The sequence below is a fragment of the Paramormyrops kingsleyae genome, chromosome 16, assembly GCF_048594095.1.
Source record: "Paramormyrops kingsleyae isolate MSU_618 chromosome 16, PKINGS_0.4, whole genome shotgun sequence".
Lineage (NCBI taxonomy): Eukaryota > Metazoa > Chordata > Actinopteri > Osteoglossiformes > Mormyridae > Paramormyrops > Paramormyrops kingsleyae.
In genome coordinates, this window is record NC_132812.1 from 6,811,950 (window position 1) to 6,834,178 (window position 22,229).

The window sequence follows — 22,229 nt, forward strand, 5'->3', positions numbered from 1 at the left end:
TTGGTTTGCGCCCCGTCGCCTTCTCTCTGGTTAGGCTGACGGGTTTTTACAGTGTGGAGTGGCCCAAACGGATTGTCAGACACGGGACTGCCTTTAAAATAGCCCATTTGGAAATGCGTATAATCACTTGTGGTCGAGCGTCCGGCACGAGCCAAATCACACGTAAGACATAACTGCTGTTATTAGGGACCCAGCTTCTCCATCCTCAGCCAGGTTCGGGCCTCATGGGCTGGGTCCCAGAAATGATCTGTGTAGGTGTTCGTCTGCGGGGACGCAAATTCCCCCACCGGTTGGGCCTCGTATGTCATTTTGACGGGAGGATAAGTGGGCTGAGCTGGGAAAGAAGAAAATTATGTGTAATGAAAGCAATTTTACTCTTTATTGACTTTCGGAGTAGTCCTTGGCGAGTCGTGCGTTCCTGCGTGGTGGAGCAACCCGCCCTGTGCGGTTCCCCTTCTCGAGGACCCTGATGGTCACTGGTGGCTTTGAGGAGATACTAAGTTGGCAGCGTCAGTCAGCTGTGGGCCATCACCCAGAAGCTGAACGGCTGGTCTTCCTGCTACTCGCTCCCTTACCGGCCAATTGCTGCACGAGGTGACCCCCTCCCCCCACCAGACTGCTTCCTGGTCACAGGCATGATGAGCCCCTCCCTGTGTTGTGTCAGGCCAACCCTGACAGGCACTGTATGCCTCAGTGGCTCCGGCCACCATGTCGGTGATCAGAAGGTTATGGGGTTGAATCCCATGCTTGGCAATCGATCAGGCCTTTGATCGAGGCCCTTAACCACCCCCTCAATGAAGCTGCATAGCTGCTGAATTAATGGCCGCCCTTATGCTCAGAGAACCAAGCTTCACTCCCACCTGTGCGTGCCTTAAACAGGAGAGATATGTGACAACTAACACCTTCCAATGTACGTGTGTGCATGACTAATAAAGCGTGGCTTTGGTACCCAGACAGCGGAGTAGGGATCTCCCCAGGAAACTGGCCCCTCCTGCCCTTTGCACTGCATGCACTCTGCTTTCACCTCGAGTGCGTCGGCTCTGTCGCAGGCATTCGCAATCCGCCAGCTTGCCCAACACCAAAACTTTCCACTAACTCTTCTCACCTTTTAACATTACAGCGATCGCATTTGTTTCTAATAAGCGTGCCCCTCCCTCGCTGCTTTTGCAATCCCTCGCTGTCTCAACCTTGCCTTGGACGCTTCGTGTGCTGGGGGTTGGATTAACTGAACGCTGATGACTTTCCTAAACTGCGGTGACTCAAACTGGCTCACTCCGTACTCCTGTAAAGGGTCGGGAGAGGATCCCTGCATCTCACACGTTTACCCACAATGTGATGTCGGTTGTGCCCTGCAGGAAGCTCTCTCCACGTGTGCCCTTACACAGGAAGCACGGCCAGAGGCTGCCATAGATGCCCCTTAAACGTGGCACCTGTGCCCCTGGTGATTCTTCCTTATCTGACCGCCATGTGCTCACCGGCATCTTCGCAAACAGCGTTAGTTTTACAGCTGATGCCTGGAAAAAAGGGGATCAGCGCTTTCTGCTGGGCGGAGAGGAGCTTGATTTTTCACTAAGAATGCTTCAGATCCAGGCTCAGCCTGCCAATTAGCAGTAAATCATGGCGAGCCCGTGAATGACTATAGACTGGCCGGGCATCCTGGCAACCCTAACCCTGACGCAGGTCACAGACAGACATGCTCCTGTCACATTGCTTTCTAGGGATTTTTTTTATACTGGTATCAGGAAATCAAGATGAGCTTTTGCACTGTGATCCGATGGAATCCAAGACATCTACACACAGGCAACAGCTAAATGGAGATTAACCATGATTCAAAGGTTTCTAGTAAAATCCAGCTGTTTATATATATATATATATATATATATATATATATATATATATATAGAGAGAGAGAGAGAGAGAGAGAGAGAGAGAGAGAGTACATGTTCAACAAGTAGGTAAATATAAATGTAATATGGGGGGGGTGGATATACATTAATAGCATCTTAATGTCCTGTGAATATGAAGCTTCATATATTACACACAAGACATTAAAAGACATATATGTAAATGTGAGTTTAGATCAGACATATGAGGACTGGTGCAATTTGTATTAACAATTCATCATTTTCATCCATCCATCTTCTAACCCCTTATCCTGGACAGGGCTGGTGGTGGGGGGGGGGCAGCACAGAGCACAAGGCTGGGTTCACCCTGGGTGGGGGGGCCGGTCTATCACAGGGCACGGACACTCACATACATAATCATTACAACATCATAACAACTGTGCATTTTTAATTCCTGCACCTAGTGTCGTCTTTTTTCAGATTTCGTTCTGTTTTCCACAGCTTACATATTTCAATATCACGTTGAAAAAGAGAGTGAGTTTGTCAGTGTCAAACACGGGTGGCTGACAAGGCTGCCACACTAAAGCACCAAGGTGCCTCTTTCTGCAAGGCCAGCTTTTCTGAGCTCAGGACTTCCTCTCACGTGGGAGTGGACCCCTTTTCCAAGGAGCACGATCACTCTCGCCGCCAGGTCCAGTGCCAGAACCGGCCAGACGTGTGAGTGCAATTAATAACACGGTCATTCCATTGTGGAGTGGCACTTCTGAATTTAACGAGAGCAATGGAAAGAAAGAGCAAAATCAATAGCTATTTGATGTGAGCATTTGTTTCTCTGCAAAATCTCTCCTCTCTCTCTCTTTTATTTACAGTGAGAAAACATCTGAAGTGTTTTGATTTGAGACACGCCTCAGAAACAAAGTGTTCCTTTGCCTGTTAGGCCTCTAGCAAAATGTGAAGCAAATTAATTTTACAAGTTTGAGGCTCAGGATCAGTCCGGGCTCTTCGCTTATCTGTCTGCCGAGGTGCAGCACTCCTGGCCGCAAAGGGCCGTCTGGGGGTCCGTAGGTGACATAACTACAGTGTTGTCATGTATTTCCAAGGGAACACAGAAAAATAAGGAAGAGATTTAACCCGAGGCCATTCTGAAAAAGTCATCCTGTTTTCCTTTCCAGCTTTTCAGCAAATTTCATGGGAAATCACCTGTCATGAGATAATGGCTTGGGAAGTAGCGTGTATTTTAATCGCTAGATTTTCTTGGCCTGCTCCCCTTTTGTGTGTCAGAGCACAGGCATACCTTGGCCCCAGGGGGGGGGGGGGGGGGCGAGGAAGCCAGAGGGGGTGTTAAGCATGTGCTCAGTGGCAGGAAGTGTCTGTGTCCACTCCAGTCACTCTTATTTAGTTTGGGGATTCCAAGAGCCCCCTTTCCCACCACCTGTGCATCCTCTCACTGATTTTCCGCACAGATGCAAGATTTCTTGGGACCAATATTAGTCTCATGTACATATTTCCCAGTCTCTGAAGAATTCAGGGAAAGATGCAATCCAAAGATAGCTCTCTCCATCTGAAGGCAGCGTGGTGAGAGAAAGTCCACTTCGTCTCTCGTTGGAAAGAGTGGCGACGGAACAGAACGTGGCCCAGTTTATTTCGTTTGTGAAAAGAGCCGTATGTCCATTCCGTCCAGCTTGGAAAGGGGCCTCTCTGTTTTGTGATCAGCTAAACACAGGCCTGGCCGCTCTTGGGTAAAATCCTCAAGGTACAATTCAGAAACGGCCTCTGCAACGTAAGGGGTGCAGCATGGAAAGCGGTGGCTCTGACCATCCCTGGGTGAGCCAGGAGTGTGTATCCGGAGTCAAGGAGCCATTTGCTCAGGGGCCACAGGGCTCGCCGTGTGCGGTAACGGCGGTGCTTACGCTACACGCCCGGTTCCTAATCAGTGTGAGGTACGGTCCCGTCTGCTCAGGGGCCACAGGGCTCGCCGTGTGCGGTAACGGCGGTGCTTACGCTACACGCCCGGTTCCTAATCAGTGTGAGGTACGGTCCCGTCTGCTCAGGGGCCACAGGGCTCGCCGTGTGCGGTAACGGCGGTGCTTACGCTACACGCCCGGTTCCTTATCAGTGTGAGGTACGGTCCCGTCTGCTCAGGGGCCACAGGGCTCGCCGTGTGCGGTAACGGCGGTGCTTACGCTACACGCCCGGTTCCTTATCAGTGTGAGGTACGCTCCCATTTGCTCAGGGGCCACAGGGCTCGCCGTGTGCGGTAACGGCGGTGCTTACGCTACACGCCCGGTTCCTAATCAGTGTGAGGTACGCTCCCATTTGCTCAGGGGCCACAGGGCTCGCCGTGTGCGGTAACGGCGGTGCTCACGCTAAATGCCCAGTTCCTTATCAGTGTGAGGTACGCTCCTATTTTATTCCCGCCCCACCCCCTTCACCAACCCCCATCGACTGCATACATGAGTGAAACAGGACATGGGACTCAGTGTAAAAGCTATTATATGTAATGACATTCACATAACATATTCATTCATCACGAGGGACGTTTCATCAGGAACATAGTCATTCCTCTGCGACATGAAACATCTCCGGTATTACAAACTCTGCGAGTGACGCACGTGCTTCGCCTGAATGTAGTTTTATTATTGCACATGTAAAAACAGCATATCATACGTGGATCACATTAAACTTTAAATAACCAGTGTACGTACAATTACATGTTATACAAAAAGTATACAAAAATACACATACATTCACACAAAACAATATCTATGTCTACTCATCACATTTGCTGGGCTTACTTGTTTTCTCTTCATAAATAGAACGGAGGTGGCGACTTTAATTAAAAATGTAACTATTTGCATTTGTATTGCTGTTTATTCGAGTAGAAATTAATCTTCCTGACTTAAGAAAAATATGCTGTTTTATCTTTGTAACGGCATTATAAAACGCTCCTGGGACGCCCGTGAAACGAACCCAAAGCAAATGACTAATCTGTGTTTCGAGGGTAACATCCCGTTCGAATGAAAGGGCAGCCTTTACTCCAGGTGACATTAGAGACAGTCGCGTGTTTGCAGGTTTACTTTGCGTCGTTCGTTATTAAATTTTTAGCTGCATTTTTATAAATATTCCGGTATATGTTCATATACAATGCCATTTCGGCAATGCACAATATTAAAACGATGGGTGTCAATCACCTGAGAGACGAATTAATACACCCATCACAGATAGTCAGTACCAGTGCTAATCCCTACAGCGAAGAACCCGTTACAGACATCGTGCCTGACCAATATTCTGGCGAATGAAATTAGTCTGAGGAGTACATTTATGATTTCTGTCCTGTGTTGTACTATACAACTTATTTACAAAAAAATCCTGCAAAACCTAATATGAGAAACAAGGAATACTCACCATAAAGTTGCGGTAAGTAATTGACGTTTTATTTAAAATGTCGCAGGACGCCTGCGTAATAATTAGTAGACATATAAGGAAATAGGACAAAATGTGCCGTCATCCTCTTGCAAAATATTTAGAAATAATAATAATAATAATAATAATAATAATAATAAGCCGTTTTACTTTAAAAGCATGGTAAGCATTCCGCATTATTACTAGCCGCTTATTTATTTAAAAAGCAATAAAACACTCAATTCATACAGAACCCCCTAATAATAATAACAATAACAACAATAATAATAATAATAATAATAATAATAATAATAATAATAATAATGTTTTGACCGCAAACACGCTGTTCACATATTATTAAATAAGCATGTCCTCGGGGACACGAGTTCAGTATTGGTTAATAATCTAGAGCCATTGGAAAAATCCTGATTTCCAGATGTTGAACATCTTTCCTTTGCTCTGTGCTTACCCGTCACTTGGAAGCCGATTGGCTTTGAACAAAAGCATCAAATAGTCCAGCCCCTTGATTGATGATTTAATTATCCATACAGTAGATCACTGCATCTAGATGGGGAAAAAACACATTATTTACATAACCAATCAGTGCGTTTCAAAGGTGGAGCCTGCGCTCGGCACGTGTAAACTGAGATAACTCTACTTTTAGAGTAATTAATAGTGGCAAAATAATAAGTTACAACCACACCCGTTAACGTAATAACACGCCCGTTTGCCAGTAACGGTGCTCAGCAATATTTCTCTCAATATTTAACAGTGCACGCGAGGTCACGATGCACATTTTAGATATATTATAAATTAATTTATTTTACATATTTCTATCTCCCCTTACATTCATTTAATTTTTGATTATTTAGATAAAATAATTGCACTATACAGCAATTAACTTAATTAGGCTACCACGGAGCCATTACCTGTCATATGCAGTCAAATTCTGGTATGGCTAATAAAACACAACGCAGCAAAACAAAACACAACAAAACAAAGCAAAGCCAAGCAAAGCAAAACAAAACAAAAAAGTAATCATCAAAATGTGAAACAAGAGAAAAGGGAAATACGTCACATTTAGTTTCAGTTTACAAACAGCGCGAAAATGTAACCCGTTACAAAAAATTAAAATAACAAAATCAACAATAAATATAAATAATTAAACAAACAAATAAATAGGAAAATAAATAAATAAATGCAAGTAAAGGCAAACGAATACAGAGGTACAAGTCGAAACGACGGTGTTACAGTAATTGGTGTGTAATAAAAAACGAAGGTGTTCGTATGAGCGAATGAATAATCACAGAGACGCGCTGGCAGACACTCAGACGTAAGTAAGCAGATATTTCGGCGCTGTGGACGCTGAGGGTCACAAGCCGCTGCGGCACGATTTCCGCTCGATCCCCTTTTGTCGTGACGGCTCTGGAGGCTGGGGCAGGACTGGGGGAGCTCCAACTTCCTCCAAATATTATCCTTGCTTGGATTGCAAGGTAATCCGACTCAGCTCATTTCTCCCGGATCATAAAAAAGAAGAGAGAGAGAGGAAAAAAAAAACTTGATCACGTTTTCCAGAGGATGCTCACGTTTGGTGCGCCTCAATTATCCCTCCCCGTGAAGATAGGTGGCGTGTGATGTAGGGTCTCTCCTCTGTATTACAGAAAAGAAAAAGAAAAAAATGTCATTAGAAGAGGCGTAACACGTCAGTCCGTCCCCAGGTTTGTTTCCTGGAGTGGCTGAAAGAAATCAGTCCTAACCTGCCCAGCAGGAATAACGGTCCTTCTTCCAACTATTTCCAAGGCTTATAATAATCTCGCAAGGATCCTCTTTTCTCGAAATTACTGCTGCTTTGCTCCGGCTTCCTCGAACGAACTATTTTAAAAGCACAAATAATCAGGTAGGTGCGATTTGTTTGCTTTTTCTTCGTTTCGGCGGCGTTTTCGCTGATAAAACGCTTGTCAACTCTCACCATTATTAAAAGGCAGTTTTGAGCGCCGTCTTTTTCACTAAAAACTTTGTCCACCTGCGCAGGTAAAAAAAAAAAAGGTGCGCGTTTGCTGAATCGCAGAAAAAGCCTGTACTGGATCCCACACGCTTTTTTTTTTAATCCTGCGAGGTTTTTTATGCCACACGGTTTTTCGAGCAATTTTCCACTTGATTATTTTGGATCCTCAAACTTCACTGAAAAAAATCGCGTTTTGGGTTTTAATTTGATAACATGCATTTTAGCCACGCTAATTTTCTTGTAATGTTTTAATATACGATGCTTGATAATGTAGAATAAATTATTTAAACACGAGGTTACACGAGGTTTATGAACGTACGTTTTTCAGTTATGGTAAATGTGGCGAAAACTGCATTTGCTTTTTATTTTCTAAAATGCACGCATTTTATAGCAAAAGTTATTAAGTTTGTTTTTAATGGTACCTGTTTCACACCATTACGAGATACGCATCATTTGTTTGTGTTTTCTTAAGTGTTTCTAAGTGTTGCTTTTCTCTCCACGGTTCCTCTCGCATTGTATCATCACAACAAGAAAATTCATTCGCTACCAGGGGCTCATCTGTTTTTTTTTCTCTCGCATACACTTTAATTACATATTGATCCCTTTATCAAGTGTGTCTTTTACCAAACGGAGTCTTAGCAGTGGTAGTGACCGCACGACGAAACTTTTTTCCGCTTCCCAGTTTAGTCGTGCCTGCGTCTAGCACACAAATTATTTTATAAGCTCTATTTAGGCTGATGCTGGTACACATTTGTGAAACCATATCAAATTGCATTCTTTATACTTACATAATAATTATACTCGATCTTGTCATTTGCAGAATATATTAAAACGACTTAAAGCCGTTATGGCCCCACATAACTTTTTATGGCAAAGCTTAACATTGAAATACCTCGTTTGAATGAATGCAACGCCGTGGTGTCATGACACACACTATGTTGTAGTTTCAAGGGACGGTAAGAATAGGACTCCTTTTGAAATATCAGGGACTTTAAGTCGCCCCTTAAGTTCAACTCGCCGGTTTCCTCATTACACGCTGGATCTCTTTTGAGTCCTTCTTGCTTTGCGGTTGAAGGCTGTAAAGCTCAGCTCCGCCATCCCATAAGCAGTCACAGTGAATTAATAGTGAATAATATGAGTCATATCGGAGGTGTCGTGCGCCTATCCTTCTCTGCGCTCTTTGCGCACTTTACTGAAGACAGACGCTGTGCGATCTCTGTATTGAGTCCTTTTGCATTGAGGTTAAAGGCTGCCCCCCCATCCCATAAGCAGTCATAGTGAATTATATGAGTCATATCGGAGGTGTAATGCGCCCTCTCCTTTTCTGCGCTCTTTGCGCACTTACTGAAGACGGACGAGCCGCGTCTCTTTTCTTTTTTGCGCTCCTTACAAACTTGTCCCGTCCGAGGGTCCCGGCTCGTCATTAATACCCCTAAATCCGCCGTGCCGGTGCATTTTCAATGGGGATCGCCCACCACACTGTCGCTGTGTTTGGTTGTTAGATATTGCTGCCGATCCGAGGAGCCGAGTCCATGCGAGCCGTCTGCCATCCGATCCCCTCTTATCAATGAAGCAGCAGCAGATCATGGCGGATGGCCCCAGGTGTAAGAGGCGAAAGCAAGCCAACCCGAGGAGGAAAAACGGTAAGAGCCGTGCCATTTTCTCCAGAAAGGGGCTTTGCGAGTCCGTTTAAATGATAGGCGTGCTGTGTTTTCCTGGGGGGGGACGTCGCTTTATAGCTCCGGGCTCTGTACTACCCCAGCGTTTAATTATTCCGAAAAATCCAGTGCTTTTTATTGCATTTACATTTTTAATCTGTGTCAACGCATGTTAAAAATAAGTTGGAGGCAGTTTAGGGAGGGCTGTGTGGGAATGTGGGGGGTGTTTGAAACTTTAGCAGATAAATGACGCCTCTGTCCCGTAATCTTAGTCTTCGCAAGGTGAAAACCGTTACACGACTTTGTCTCTGTTTTACTTTAGCTTTGTTTGTTGAACAGAAATGAGATACGTGCGCTTACTGTGATCCTTATTCGTGTACAATTGTGGATTTTTCGGTGTATCGTAATGCCCGGATCACTACGTTTGTACGGCGTATTTTTACTTATTTGACGAATAATTTTCATTCATTCACAATAGTAAATAAGTACGTGTGATGCATATCCAGGCAAGTAATCTATGTCATCAAATCTCATTTACATAGGCATAGAAACAACATTGATCCGTGTGCACATATATATATATATTTTCTTTAAACTCGTTTCTTACTGATTCTGAAATTAGTCGGATGACTAATGACTAATTTGAGGGTGGGGATGATTTGTCCTGCACGGACAGACACACACGAGTTGCTGACAGTAAGGGAGGCACTTCCAGGCCGGCCCGTTTATCTGTATAATAACGGGACCATGCCGCCCATGCGGGCGCTCAGTGCGCGTCCCCGCGTCCCGGAGTCACTGAACCGTACGGGGGAGTGACTGCCGGCCCGTTTTTATACAAGCAGCCTTTCGTGTCTGTTTTTCTTTTGTGCCTCGTTTAAAGCGACACTTTCAGGGACGCAAATGCGCAGTGCAACCTACGCTGTCCATCTGTAGAGCTGTTTCGGTGTGAAATACTACCAATTTCAATACACATTTTCTTTTTTATAATTGTCAGTAAGATTAAAAAAACCTCTGGGTCCTGCTTGTATTATAATTATTGTATTTATCTCATGCCCTTATTTGCGATGCGTGAGGACATTAGCAGCCTTGTAGAAACACATTGATTTGCATGCGAAGTGCTTTTCCTGCGCTCGCTTTTAACGGGGCAGATTAAATGCCATATTCCTATTCTTCTTTTATGTCGACTTTCTTTTCTTTATTAAATGCTGGGTATCGATTTGCTAAAATCAATGTCAGCAGTTGAGGGTCTTTTCTGTTAAGAAGTAGCTTGGAGCACGTTGCTGATCTATTGAATAACAAAGGCTTGGACTAAAGTAGCCCTTTTTAAAGAGTGCTGAGCCGAGCTTAAGAGGGCTCTGAAATATAATAAACCAAAATGTAGTCGTTGATGCCGTGCTTTGTTTTGTTTTTAAGTGAAATGTTGAGAGTCAGACGTACAGAAATGTGAAATTCTGTAAATACTGTATAATATGTATAAACTGACGTAGCTGAGATAAAGGATTCTTGTATTTAAACAAGTGCACGCGAAGTGCAAATTATTATTGCTTGCTAGGTACACTGGTTGCAGAAATATTGCCCGTATTTTCATTAAGGTTTTAATTAAACCCACTAGCATGCATGCGTGTGTGTATGAGTGTGTGTGTATTTTTCTTAATTTTTTTTTTGCGGTAGGTTGTGTTTTAATTGCACGGCTGAATAAACACGGCGGTACGTACGTTTGTTCTTCCCTTTTGCCATGTAACGCAATGCATCCAACAGTTTTTCCTCTGGGAATAGCCTGGATTTATCCGAGCTGAGGGATTTTTTTTTCAAGGCTGACTTTGTGTCCTGACCGCTCGTACAAAATATGACAGTGTTTATCGGCCTGATAAAGTAACGCAAAGCGGGAAGCAATATATTTAGACAGAAACCCAAATAAGTTAATCGGTTAACTGCTGCCTTTTTTTGTGAACTCCAAGCAAACTGTGTTTCGGGCCATGGAAAATAATAAGAGACTAACAATTAACGTACATAACGGTCCAGTGACCAAAAGTTTAATCCAGAGTGAGATATTAAAGTAAAATCAAATAAATGCACGTGTATTTTAATATGAACGCAAGCAGAGTCAGTTAGAAAAGCTGATTTTTTTCGAGGTAAATCAGGTCGTGATGCTAGCTTGACTCTCTCAGCAACTCTGTTACTCTTTCACTGGAAAAGGGAAAAGTACATTTTAACTACGGACACCCAAAACACCGGCCTTTCTGTCAGATCAACTTGTGTTACCTGCAGTACATCTATTTAAGTCCTGTTTATTATGACATTTTACTTCATCAATTGAAAAAATGTATTAGGTTATAAATGAAAATATAGGTTATTTAATTTCAATGCAGATGTATGCAAATGACTTATTCATAATCTAAGATTCCTTGTGTGATTCTGAGCATGAGGGCAGCCCATTGACCCGCTTATGGAGGCAGTTAATATTTGATCAGAACAAGCTCTACATTAAGTGCTTTTTATTTTTCCAGACCTATGCATGTTTTATCAATGGCAGTTCATGGGCTGGCCGTCGCCCCGCGTGGGAGATCATGTCTTCCGCACAGAATAATCTCCGCTGCTCTCTTTGATCGGCTGCTATTCTGATTTTGCTGTGGTGGTTGTTGATGACCCCGACGTTGCTGCATGTGTTTCTTGTTTGGTTTTTTAATTAGTCTTTTTTATTTGCCCTCGTTCATGGGTGGGGGGGGGGTCAGATCGATCGGTACACGGCGCCCCCCCGGTACGAATCCTTGCCTCCTTCAGGGCCTGAAGGAGAACACGTATCTCCATCCAGCAACCCCCACACCTGTATGGTTACAGCGCATGTGCTGTGTCTTACACAAGCCTGTATGGGGTCTTGTCTGCGTATTTGTCAGGACAGGAGTCACAGTGCTGTTCAAACCTTATACTTTTAAGCAGTGACATAGAAGAGAGTGTAATATTGTGGGGACACAACTTAGTAATATAAAGGGAAAGGTGTATTTATTGGGGAGTGAATGAAGCCAAATTAAATATTGGGGGGTACATCTCCGTCCCTGACCCCCCTGGTTCCTGCGCCTCTGCTTTTAAGCTGATTATTCGACCCGGATTGGTAGTTCCTTTTGAAAAATGATTGTTTTTTTGATTTTTATTTCTGTGGTATTTAAGGGTACAGTGTCGCTCGCTCCACTGAAACGTTTTTTTGAGTTACGTTAAAAGATGTTCTTCTCACACCGCCCTGTCTGGTCACTCTCGTCATCTGTCTCCCAGCTTTCGTAACAGTCAGAAGCTCTCGGCAACTTCAGCTTCATCGAGCACCCCCCCCCCCCCCCCATTTCTGGAATGCCGAAATTTCACAGACCCCTCGTTTTTATGGCATTAGCAAATTTTGTCTTCTGTTTGACACGCTTTCTTGCTGCAGTTAAAGTTTTTTTTTTTTTTTTTTTTTAAGATTTCCTGTTACACAAAGAGCTATTCGCTTTCAATCAACACAAAGCCATTTAATTATAGATTTTCCCACTAGAATATATTGATTACATAATATAAAGTAAAAGAGAGAGAGAGAGTGAGAGAGGGAGGAAGAGAGAGAGGGATGGATGGAGAGTTAGCTGTTTCTCTCTGGCTCTAGGGGGGGGAGTACAATGCTGGGGATGTGATTGTAAAAGCCCTGAATTCATCCTAGAGGAATCACAGCGGCTTCCTCATTCTCCGGCTTCGGCCTGCCTTTCAGCTGGTAACAATGGCAAGTTTCTTCCAGTCTAAACATTTTGTCCATCTCTATTATTCATTTGCTTTTAAGGTGCATTCGCTCCCCTGCAGAGAGCAAAGACCCCCCCCTTCCCACTCCTACCCTCCTCTCTTTTTTCCTCTCTGCAAATTCAGCCTCCCAAGGTGGACGGCACTCTGAGGCCTGACGGTCCGGGCGGTGAGCGGTTTGCGGCCGGCCGGCCGTGGCGTATACCACGGCACGACCGCGCACCTTTCCGGGGGCCGGTCCCTGTAGCCAGGGAGATGGTGACGCTCCGCTGTGTTTGGAGAAGGATTATTTGGTTTAAGCAACTGAAATAATTAGTGCTGGTGTCACGGGCCGGCGAGGGGTAATCTCTGCCGAACAGCGCCTCCGCCGCCGCGGCCCCCATGCTCCCGCCTTCAGCCCAGGCGCTCAGCGGCTGTGATGCAAACTCCATCCGATTAATCTCCCGCTTCCTGCTTGTGATGATAATGTTTTTATTAGGCCCATAAAGGGGTTCGGCGGCCAGCCTGCCAGATTGCCTCTCCCTGGACCCCCCCACGCTGCATACACCTCTTCCGTGCTGTTTCCTGACAATCCGGCATGTCCCCCCCCACCCCCCCCTTTAAAATTCCTGCTCACTTGATGTTTATTTCTTAGCATGTTGACGTCACTAGCGTACACCTTAGGATGGAGGTAATTAGGGGTAATTTTCCTCTCTGTCACAGCGAACATGACGTCTATGGCTGTCACGTGAGCGGTGCTTTCTTACCAGTTTGAGTTCAGTGTGAGTCTCTGAACAGAATTACTTCCTGGGCGCCTTTCTCAGGTCATGACCCTTCCAGGTACAGGCATGTATTTGGAGCCAGTAGTCCAGAACGTCTCATCTGCTGATTTAATATGAATTAGTTTCAGCATTTCTGGTAAATATTTTTCATGCAACTGTGTGTTCCACTAAGATAATGAGTGTTATGATTTTGCTTACATATAATATATGTATATTTTTTATACTGATTTGTTAATATGAAAGAGTGTTTGGCTGTGTATGTGGTTGCTCAGTGTCCGGGCCGTGACGCTGACGGTGTGCTTTTTGCAACGCCAAACCATGAAACGGTCGCATTTCCCAGCACAGCTCACCACAGCTCATCGCAGTTAGGGCCCTACTGGATCCCGGCTCTAGAAGCGCCGTCCAGATTCCAAAAGTCGGTTGTCAGCGGTCGAACTGGACGCCATGAGCCGATAGGTGCCGGTCCGCTGATCTCCGAGCTTCGGGACGACGTCTCGCGTGGCCGTCATTTTGACGGCAAAGCAACGGTAGTACGCAGATCGTGAAACGCCGGGCGCTTCCTGCCCTAGCAGACACGCACCGGGAGCTCATTTTTGTAAATTGTGGGAGGTGTTTTTTTTCCCTCCATTTTCCCCACTTTTTAAATTTTTTTATTTTTCTCTGCATCGCCTGGCCTGTGAAGATATTTTTGCCTCACGGGGAGAACACACACAGCCCGGCACCGTCAGCAGAAGCCCGGCGTGGCGGCCCGGTCTCCGGGATGCCTTAGGTATGATTTCACTTTCGCTCACATCACCGCTGACCTGAGTGCCTTTCATATCTGATCCGCCGCTCTCCCCCAGTAAACATCCCCCGGGGGCAGAACAAAGACAGGGCTCTTCTTTCTTAATCACAATTCAGCCCTTTCAGCGCCAGCAGGCCGCATTAGCATTCAGCATCAGAAAAGGGCCGAGATGAAAAGGGGAGAGCAAGGGAGGAGAGAAGAAGAGTAAAAGAAGAATAAGGAGGGAGAGTGCGAGAAGGGGTGGGCAGCGAGCAAAATAACTTAGGTGTTTGTGGCTGTTTGTTGAGCGTCCCCTGGTTACAGGCCTTATATAGCTGTCGGTGCCGTGGGGCGCGGCCCTCCTGACTGGCAGATAGTGTTACGAGGTGGCATGTCACTACTATTCATGGGCGCTCGCTCACGCGAAACTCTCGACAGCATACTCTCCGCTCTGCGAAGGATCGCGTCCTCCGCGGGGCCCTAATCGCTCAGGACAGGTGTGTCCAAATAGCCTGCATTGTTTCTGTTTTAAAAAAAAAAAAAAAAATTCCAATTTTGAGTTTTTTTTTTCATTTGTTTTGATATGGGAGAAAAAATGTGTGACTTGATGCTCTCACCCCTGAAGACGATGATGACAATAATAATAATAATAATAATAATATTAATAATAATAATAATTATATGTTTGTCGTCGTTGTTCTCACTCCCTGTAAGAGAGGTCACTTGTTCGTTCACCGCCGCCCCCTGCTGTTTCCTAATGGCCGGCGGTATATCTAGAGCCGGCCGCCGAATGTCCCGTGACCTTTGTGTCTGATTCGGCTCGCAGCCTCACTCTCTCGCTGACTTTCACACTTGTGTCTTTTTCGTTTTTCCCCACGTCTGGCTTTTTCGACCGCATCCTCCAGCCTCTGAAAGTTTTTTTTTTTTCCCTTATTTCCCTGCGATCCGGATTAAACGCGACAGAGTTCCGACGGCAGGCTAAATCCCCTTCTTATCGATTTATAGGCAGACGTCTTCATTGTGTACGTTCATTCAGTCCGTCTGAAATCCCATATGCAAATCTGCCTGCGGCCCTAAAGCCGGCCCAGCTACAACTTTAAATGCATCATGTGATATGAACCCCACCCCCCCACCCCCCCAGCTCCATCACAGCCCCTCCGAACTTTTTGTTAAGAAAAAGGATTATCTGCACACCTTCCCCCCCCAAGCTGTGTGGGATTTACACAGATTTACTTCGGCAAACACCTTTGGACACTGGGCAAAGTCGGGTTTGTTTGCAGAAGGGGCCTTTTGTTCCTGGGGGCTGGTGGGGGGATGGTTTACGAGGCGGCCACGATATTAACCCACCCCAGCAAGGCTGGTTAACTCTTTGTACACACAGTCTCTTTTTTGCTCCTCCTCCAGCGCTCGTCTCGCCTCAGTGCTGCGTGGGTAGGAGAGGGGCAGCTGGCGCTGGCTATATGCGTTCGCCAAGGGGGATAACAGAGCGGGCCGCAGACTGGGCCGAGGGGCACACCGTGACCCTGCCCTTTATGTGTCGGCACCCCAGACCGGGCATCACATTCCTCACGGGTTCTCACTGCCCAATGTCACGGCCGACTGAGTCCACCTCGCGATCCGCAACCCCCAACCCCCCCCCTCGACTGAACCGTCCTGGAAGTACAGGTAGCAGAGCTGGAGTTTTGCCTGCTTTTGTTATGCAGCGTTTCGATTTGTCCGCATATCACCTTACCTGGACATCGCCATTGGTTTCTGAGTCACTGGAAGCTTGACTCAGCCCCTACCCACCCCCGGATGTGGACGCGTCTTTGCTGTCGTTGGAGCGGCGGACCTGTGTGCGTGTTGTCAGAAGTCCCAGTTGCTCTGGCTCTTGGAGTGTGAACGAACAAATGAACGAGCGAATGAACAAACGGGGTGACGGCATTGAAGGCGTGGCTGCACACTGCCTGTCAGACCTTGTGACACAGCCGTGTCTGACCTCCCTGCCCTCCGACTTTCTTTCCTGTTCTTTCTGAAAAAGCCGCTGAAATGTCTGCGGTTTGGTCCTGATCCTGTACGAAATGTGAGCGATTGACGTTTACTGCTCTAACTGTCTCCTTCATTCGAGAAAATTTATCTGGGTGAATTTTCAGAATTACCCCAGTGGTACGTCTGTGTTATCAGTGTCGATGGGCTTGAGCAGCCGCCCCGGTGAGCGTTTTTGTCTTTCGTTTTTCTTCTTTATTCCTAGAAAGGTGAGAGGAGTGCATCGGGTTGGCAGATATTTTCCCCGTATCAGCGCTACTTTTTGGTAGATATAACAAGACAGATGACACACGTGACACGAGGGACATCAGCCACAAACCTCTGTTACCGAAGGGGGGTATAATTGGCTGCTTTTCAAAAGTCTGCGTCCATCGCTACGCGGAAAGCTGCGTCTGTGGGCTCGGCCTGTGAAACATGGCACCGGTGTGAGGAGTAAAGCCATAGGAGCAAGCAGGGAGACCTGTCAGTCACATGAGTGCACCACTGAGTATGCATTTAAAAACAAATACATTAAAATACACAAACACTATGGAGATGGTGAGCCAGTGGTTTATTCAACAAAAGCAAAATCACGTCTCATTTGATAGAGAAGATACACACACATGCACAAACACAGAGACCTGCTTATACACACACAGACACACACACACACACATGCACAAACATAGAGACCTGCATACACACACAGACCTGCTTATACACACACAGATACACACAGATACTACAGAGACACACACAGATACACGCACACAGGCCTGCATACACACATACACAGACACACGGACACACACTGACCTCCATACACACAGACTCACACACAGACTGTGACCTGCACACACACACACACACACACACACACATGGCCTGCTTTGATGTACGTTTGATCACCAGCAGTAAGACCACCCCTGGCAAGGTCAGGGACACAGAAGAATCGATGGTGGATCGGCAGATTTTGGAGGCCTGACATCCAGGACAGCTGGCGGCTTTCGGTGGCTTGCGTGGGGAGTACCTCCCTGCCGCTCTCGCCATTGCCACTCTCTCATATCAGAACCTGTTTTTATTAGTTCATTGTGTTGTTTGGTAGCTGGAACTGTTTCCCATGGGGTGTGGAATTGGAGTCGCTGAGTTACCATCACGCTGACATGTCGTCGACGGGCCCTGAACCCCATTCGCCTGGGTCCCGATTGCCTGAAAATCCCGACTCTCCCTGGCGGGGGCTGCATGAAATCGGGCCGCTCCCCCAGCTCCTGCTGTGCACAGTGCCGGCATGAACCGTGCTGGGGCCTGTCAGGCTTCGTCAGGAGTCAGGGGGCGACTCTCGTGCTAATTGGAGCTGACTGAGGATGAGGGAGGGTGTCACAGAGAATGTCAGACGGACGCCTCCTCGGGAACCATTGGTGGTGTCGTGGTGACGTGCCCTGGTGTCAGAGTCACCATCATAACCCCCGACTCTCCCCTAACCCCACCGGGTTTTGGGGACGTCGTACTGCTGTCTTTCTCAAACTCAGGATCTGCTGCCTTTTCAGCCGAAGCGAAGTCTCGCTCTGTGGTTCTGGCTCGTCCCCGCTCTGTGGTTCTAGCTCGTTCTGGCTCGTCCCCGCTCTGTGGTTCTGGCTCGTTCTGGCTCGTCCCCGCTCTGTGGTTCTGGCTCGTTCTGGCTCCTCCCCGCTCTGTGGTTCTGGCTCGTTCTGGCTCCTCCCCGCTCTGTGGTTCTGGCTCGTTCTGGCTCGTCCCCGTGTCCCCGGGATCTCCCATTATTACGGTTTCCATGTTTTAGTGGGTTGCACTCATAATTAGTTACAGCGGCGCTCGTTTTGAGACAGGTGGAAAGGAGAATTCCTCCGTAATTAAAGTAATGAAATATTCATTTCTGCTACCTTTTCAGTGCCTCACAAATGAGACAGCCATCGTTACTGTCTGCATTGTGATGGCAGCTCGGCACGTCTGCAATTAGTACCTCGTCTGACAGTAACATTTTCGCCTTCGTCTTTAACCTCGCTGTCTGTGGCCCCTCCCTCTGACGCAGAGGTTACCTTATCCTCACGGTGCAAAATCGACCTGACATGATGCCCACCCCCCTGGAGGTGTTTGCCGTCAGATCAGCCCAGTCAGGCTTCAAGTCGAAATTGGCAGCCTGGGGGGGGAGGGGCACGGGCAGCGAGCTGACAGCGGCAGGCCATAAGGGCCACATAGGGCCCTACGAGGGCCACATAGGGCCCTACGGCGGCCAGTTGGGTCAGAGGGGTAATGGCTACAGAGTTAGCAGGACAACCCGCCCCCCCCCACTCCCCTCCCCAGTACAGCTCCAGATCAGACATGTCACTGCTCAGTGTTTCCTGGACAGTGCTGGTCTGTATTATATATCTGTATGGATATATAATTCAACCTCTATTTTAACTACATTAAACATTGAGATCGGGACCTCCTTCACCATATAGCCAAATAAAAACTAAATAATGGCACCAAACTAAAGACACCAAAAAGGAGCCTGTATCCAAACGGGAGGTGGCGTGACACCAGGCACTCCTCTCCAGGAGGTGCTCCTCTCCAGGCGGTGCTCCTCTCGGGACGGTGCTCCTCTCGGGACAGTGCTCCTCTCAGGACGGTGCCCCTCTCCGGTGGCTGGGCCTCCACGGGTCTGAGTGTGAGCAGTTTGGCTGTGTGACCCCTGCTGGATGCATTCACACCTCCGGTGCTGTTATAACTTGTTACGGATTTTCTAATTACAGTAACATATGTTTCCTGGAGTTCGGTGCATGCCTGCTATTTTGGTCAGCAGACGGTTCCAGCTGGACCCGCGTGTGGGACAGAGCAGTGCCCCCCCCACACATGCACAGGCCCCTCACACAGGAGCCCCACACGCGAGAGCCTCACACGCGGGAGCCCCAAACGCGGGAGCCTCACACGCGGGAGCCCCACACGCGGGAGCCCCAAACGCGGGAGCCCCAAACGCGGGAGTCCCACACGCGGGAGCCCCAAACGCGGGAGCCCCACACGTGAGCCTCACACGCGGGAGCCTAACACGCGGGAGCCCCACACGCGGGAGCCCCACACGCGGGAGTCCCAAACGCGGGAGCCCCACACACGGGAGCCCCAAACGCGGGAGCCCCACACAGGAGCCTCACACGCGGGAGCCTCACACGCGGGAGCCCCACACGCGGGAGCCCCACACACGGGAGCCTCACACGCGGGAGCCCCAAACACGGGAGCCTCACACGCGGGAGCCCCAAACGCGGGAGCCCCAAACGCGGGAGCCCCACACGTGAGCCTCACACGCGGGAGCCTAACACGCGGGAGCCCCACACGCGGGAGTCCCAAACGCGGGAGCCCCACACACGGGAGCCCCAAACGCGGGAGCCCCACACAGGAGCCTCACACGCGGGAGCCTCACACGCGGGAGCCCCACACGCGGGAGCCCCACACACGGGAGCCTCACACGCGGGAGCCCCAAACACGGGAGCCTCACACGCGGGAGCCCCAAACGCGGGAGCCTCACACGCGGGAGCCCCAAACGCGGGAGCCTCACACGCGGGAGCCTCACACGCGGGAGCCCCAAACGCGGGAGCCTCACACGCGGGAGCCCCACACGCGGGAGCCTCACACGCGGGAGCCTCACACGCGGGAGCCCCAAACGCGGGAGCCCCACACGCGGGAGCCTCACACGCGGGAGCCCCAAACACGGGAGCCTCACACGCGGGAGCCCCACACGCGGGAGCCTCACACGCGGGAGCCCCAAACGCGGGAGCCCCAAACGCGGGAGCCCCAAACACGGGAGCCTCACACGCGGGAGCCTTACACACTGGACTGTGAGGAGGCCAGTGTGGCCTGCACCCCTCCAGCTGCACAGGAGTGGGATGGCACCCACATCTGTGACATGTGGCCCTCACGGGGACCCCTGACAATGGGCACTACAGTGGAGCAGTCGTCTTAAGTTGTGGCCCTTCGACACCCCTGGGGCCATGATGATAGCCATTTTTACCCCCCACAAACACTCAACCCAGACAACTTGAGTTCAGGAGCGTCTGAGATATTTATAATCAGGGGTCTGGGGTATTATGATACCAGAAGGAAGAGGGGGGGTGGCTATTTATAGGACATACATTACTCGTCTGTTTAGGGGAGGGGGGGGGGGAACGGGGGGGGGCAGGCTCAGGGCCGTCGGGATGAAGCTTCCAGAGTCATCTTCCAAAGCAGCGGCATTTTTATGAGCCTTTAAAGATTATGACTTTGCGCTCCTAGTAGGAGACTGCGATTCCGTGAGCTGAAATAAAGCGCACGAGTCGTCGAAAGGGTCAGCGACTTTGATTTCCTTAAAAGGTTTTACCCAGCACACACTACAGCCAGGTTGGACTCGCTGGACGTGCGGTCAGACGTACTTGTTGTCGGGACGGCGGCTTGACAGAAATCAGCCCCGCAACATATGTGTGCACCAAGTTGAATATGACGCAAGGATGATGGCCGAAATGTAAGGCTGGTGCGCTAACAAACACGAGGTATTCAAGGGCACCGCTGGCTGCTTTTGCACTGGTTCGAGCTCTCCTGCTCGCGGCCTGTGGCGGGGCTACGACTAATACGAGGTAACTGTGCTGTCGGACCCTGGGTGTAATGATCCTCTGAAACGGTGCAGCGCTTTTTAAAGCGAGCGCGGAACTTCAGAGCCCTCATTTTCGACGGGACGCAGCGCAGATGCTCTGAAACGGCTCTGCATTTTACGGGGAGTTCTGCGTCACGTCGGCATGGCTTGTTTATGCATTTGTTTAGACCCGAAACTGCCGCGTTCATTCGCCAGCAAGGTAGAATAAAAAAATCAGAAGAATCACATGCTTGTTGTGCGAAAGGAACTTATTAAATTCATATATAAAACCAATTACAGGGTTAACAAAATTAGGCAATTTGTAAACAGAGGAACTCGAGTCAATCGGAAACATTCCTGGCAAAAATAATTACAGAACTACAGTAGATAGGAATTGTACTTCGCACATATTTATGCAATCAACCTAACGAAGAAACAAAACAGTCTAATGTGGAAAAATCATCATTCATCTGCATTATAATTGCTTCTTTCTCACATCTACGGGGCGGTTAATTAAAATTGTGATTAAATGGGGCTGGGCCGGCGCGAGCGGCTCCCTCTAAACAGGTGGTACACGGTTTAACAGTAAAGAGAAAAACGTAATTAGCATTGGAAATTGAGAAATTGCCTGCGAAAGCCGTGTTAATTTCCGCCTCTGATGAGGCGGAGGCTTTGGGATCGTCCGGTCGCTGTTGCCGCGATCCTCTTCCCGTCCCGTCCCGCCCCCTTTCCATCCCCTTCCCATCCCCATCCCATCCCCTTCCCATCCCCGAAACACAGGTGAGATTGGCAGGTTGGAATGCCAGGTTTGCCAGCGGGAATCTTCACTGCATTTCGTACCATGATGCTCCGTGGAGGGTTTACGAGGGTCTCGTACCTCCCCCCCCCCCTCAGAGGTGCCTCTATATCGTTCCTAAAAACATTTTGGGGAGAAGGCCAGCATACCTTTAAACGCATGGTGCTTTAATTAATATAGTGCTCATTGTGTGCCCCGATTAAGTCAGCGGCAGCGTCAGACGGAGCCAAACGCTCCAGACTTCAAAGAATTTCATTAATGAGTACCAGGATATGTGATCACGCCATTTAAAACGGCATTCTGCTCGCCCCGTGTGTATTAATGGCGTGTCATTTCCTGTTGTGGATATCAAAATATCAAAAATATTCGTGAGACGAAACACTGTTTTACGCAGCGCAAATACAAAGAGCTCTAATCAGCTTTAATTAATCGTGATGAAAATTAAACGGTTAAAAATAAAGGATTTCGTGGGGGAAAAATGTATGTGGTTCAATATTACGCAGTGCAGATGCGTAAAATTATATACATGTATATAATTTTTTTAATTATCTGCAAAGCACAAAATGCTTTGAAATGATTTTCCCCTCTTCCTGCTATTTTCTGTTGGCGATGTATCAGTCGGAATAGTATAGATATCAGATGTGTCACT

At 48.0% G+C, this 22,229-nt stretch overlaps 1 protein-coding gene and 1 long non-coding RNA gene across 5 annotated transcripts in view; one reads left to right on the forward strand and one right to left on the reverse strand.

The window, feature by feature from the left end:
* Nucleotides 1-4,460: 4,460 nt before the first annotated feature.
* LOC111846100 (uncharacterized) lies at nucleotides 4,461-8,736 on the reverse strand. Of its 2 annotated transcripts, none has more exons than XR_002838811.2 (2): nucleotides 8,597-8,736; nucleotides 4,461-6,896 (listed from the first exon to the last, which is right to left on the reverse strand). It is a non-coding gene; the product is annotated as an uncharacterized lncRNA (long non-coding RNA). The 2 variants fall into 2 exon arrangements; XR_002838810.2 differs by lacking the exon at nucleotides 8,597-8,736 and adding an exon at nucleotides 8,144-8,283.
* A 26-nt stretch (nucleotides 8,737-8,762) lies between these two features.
* The window catches only part of zeb2b (zinc finger E-box binding homeobox 2b), a 60,887-nt gene continuing 47,420 nt past the window's right edge, over nucleotides 8,763-22,229 (forward strand). For 2 of the 3 annotated variants that reach the window (XM_023815970.2, XM_023815972.2), the window contains exon 1: nucleotides 8,768-8,892. In XM_023815970.2, the coding sequence (XP_023671738.1) occupies nucleotides 8,819-8,892 (74 nt within the window). In that variant the 5' untranslated portion in view covers nucleotides 8,768-8,818. Of the gene's footprint in view, nucleotides 8,895-22,229 lie in introns of all 3 variants that reach the window. The other variant, XM_023815971.2, reaches the window with a different exon arrangement.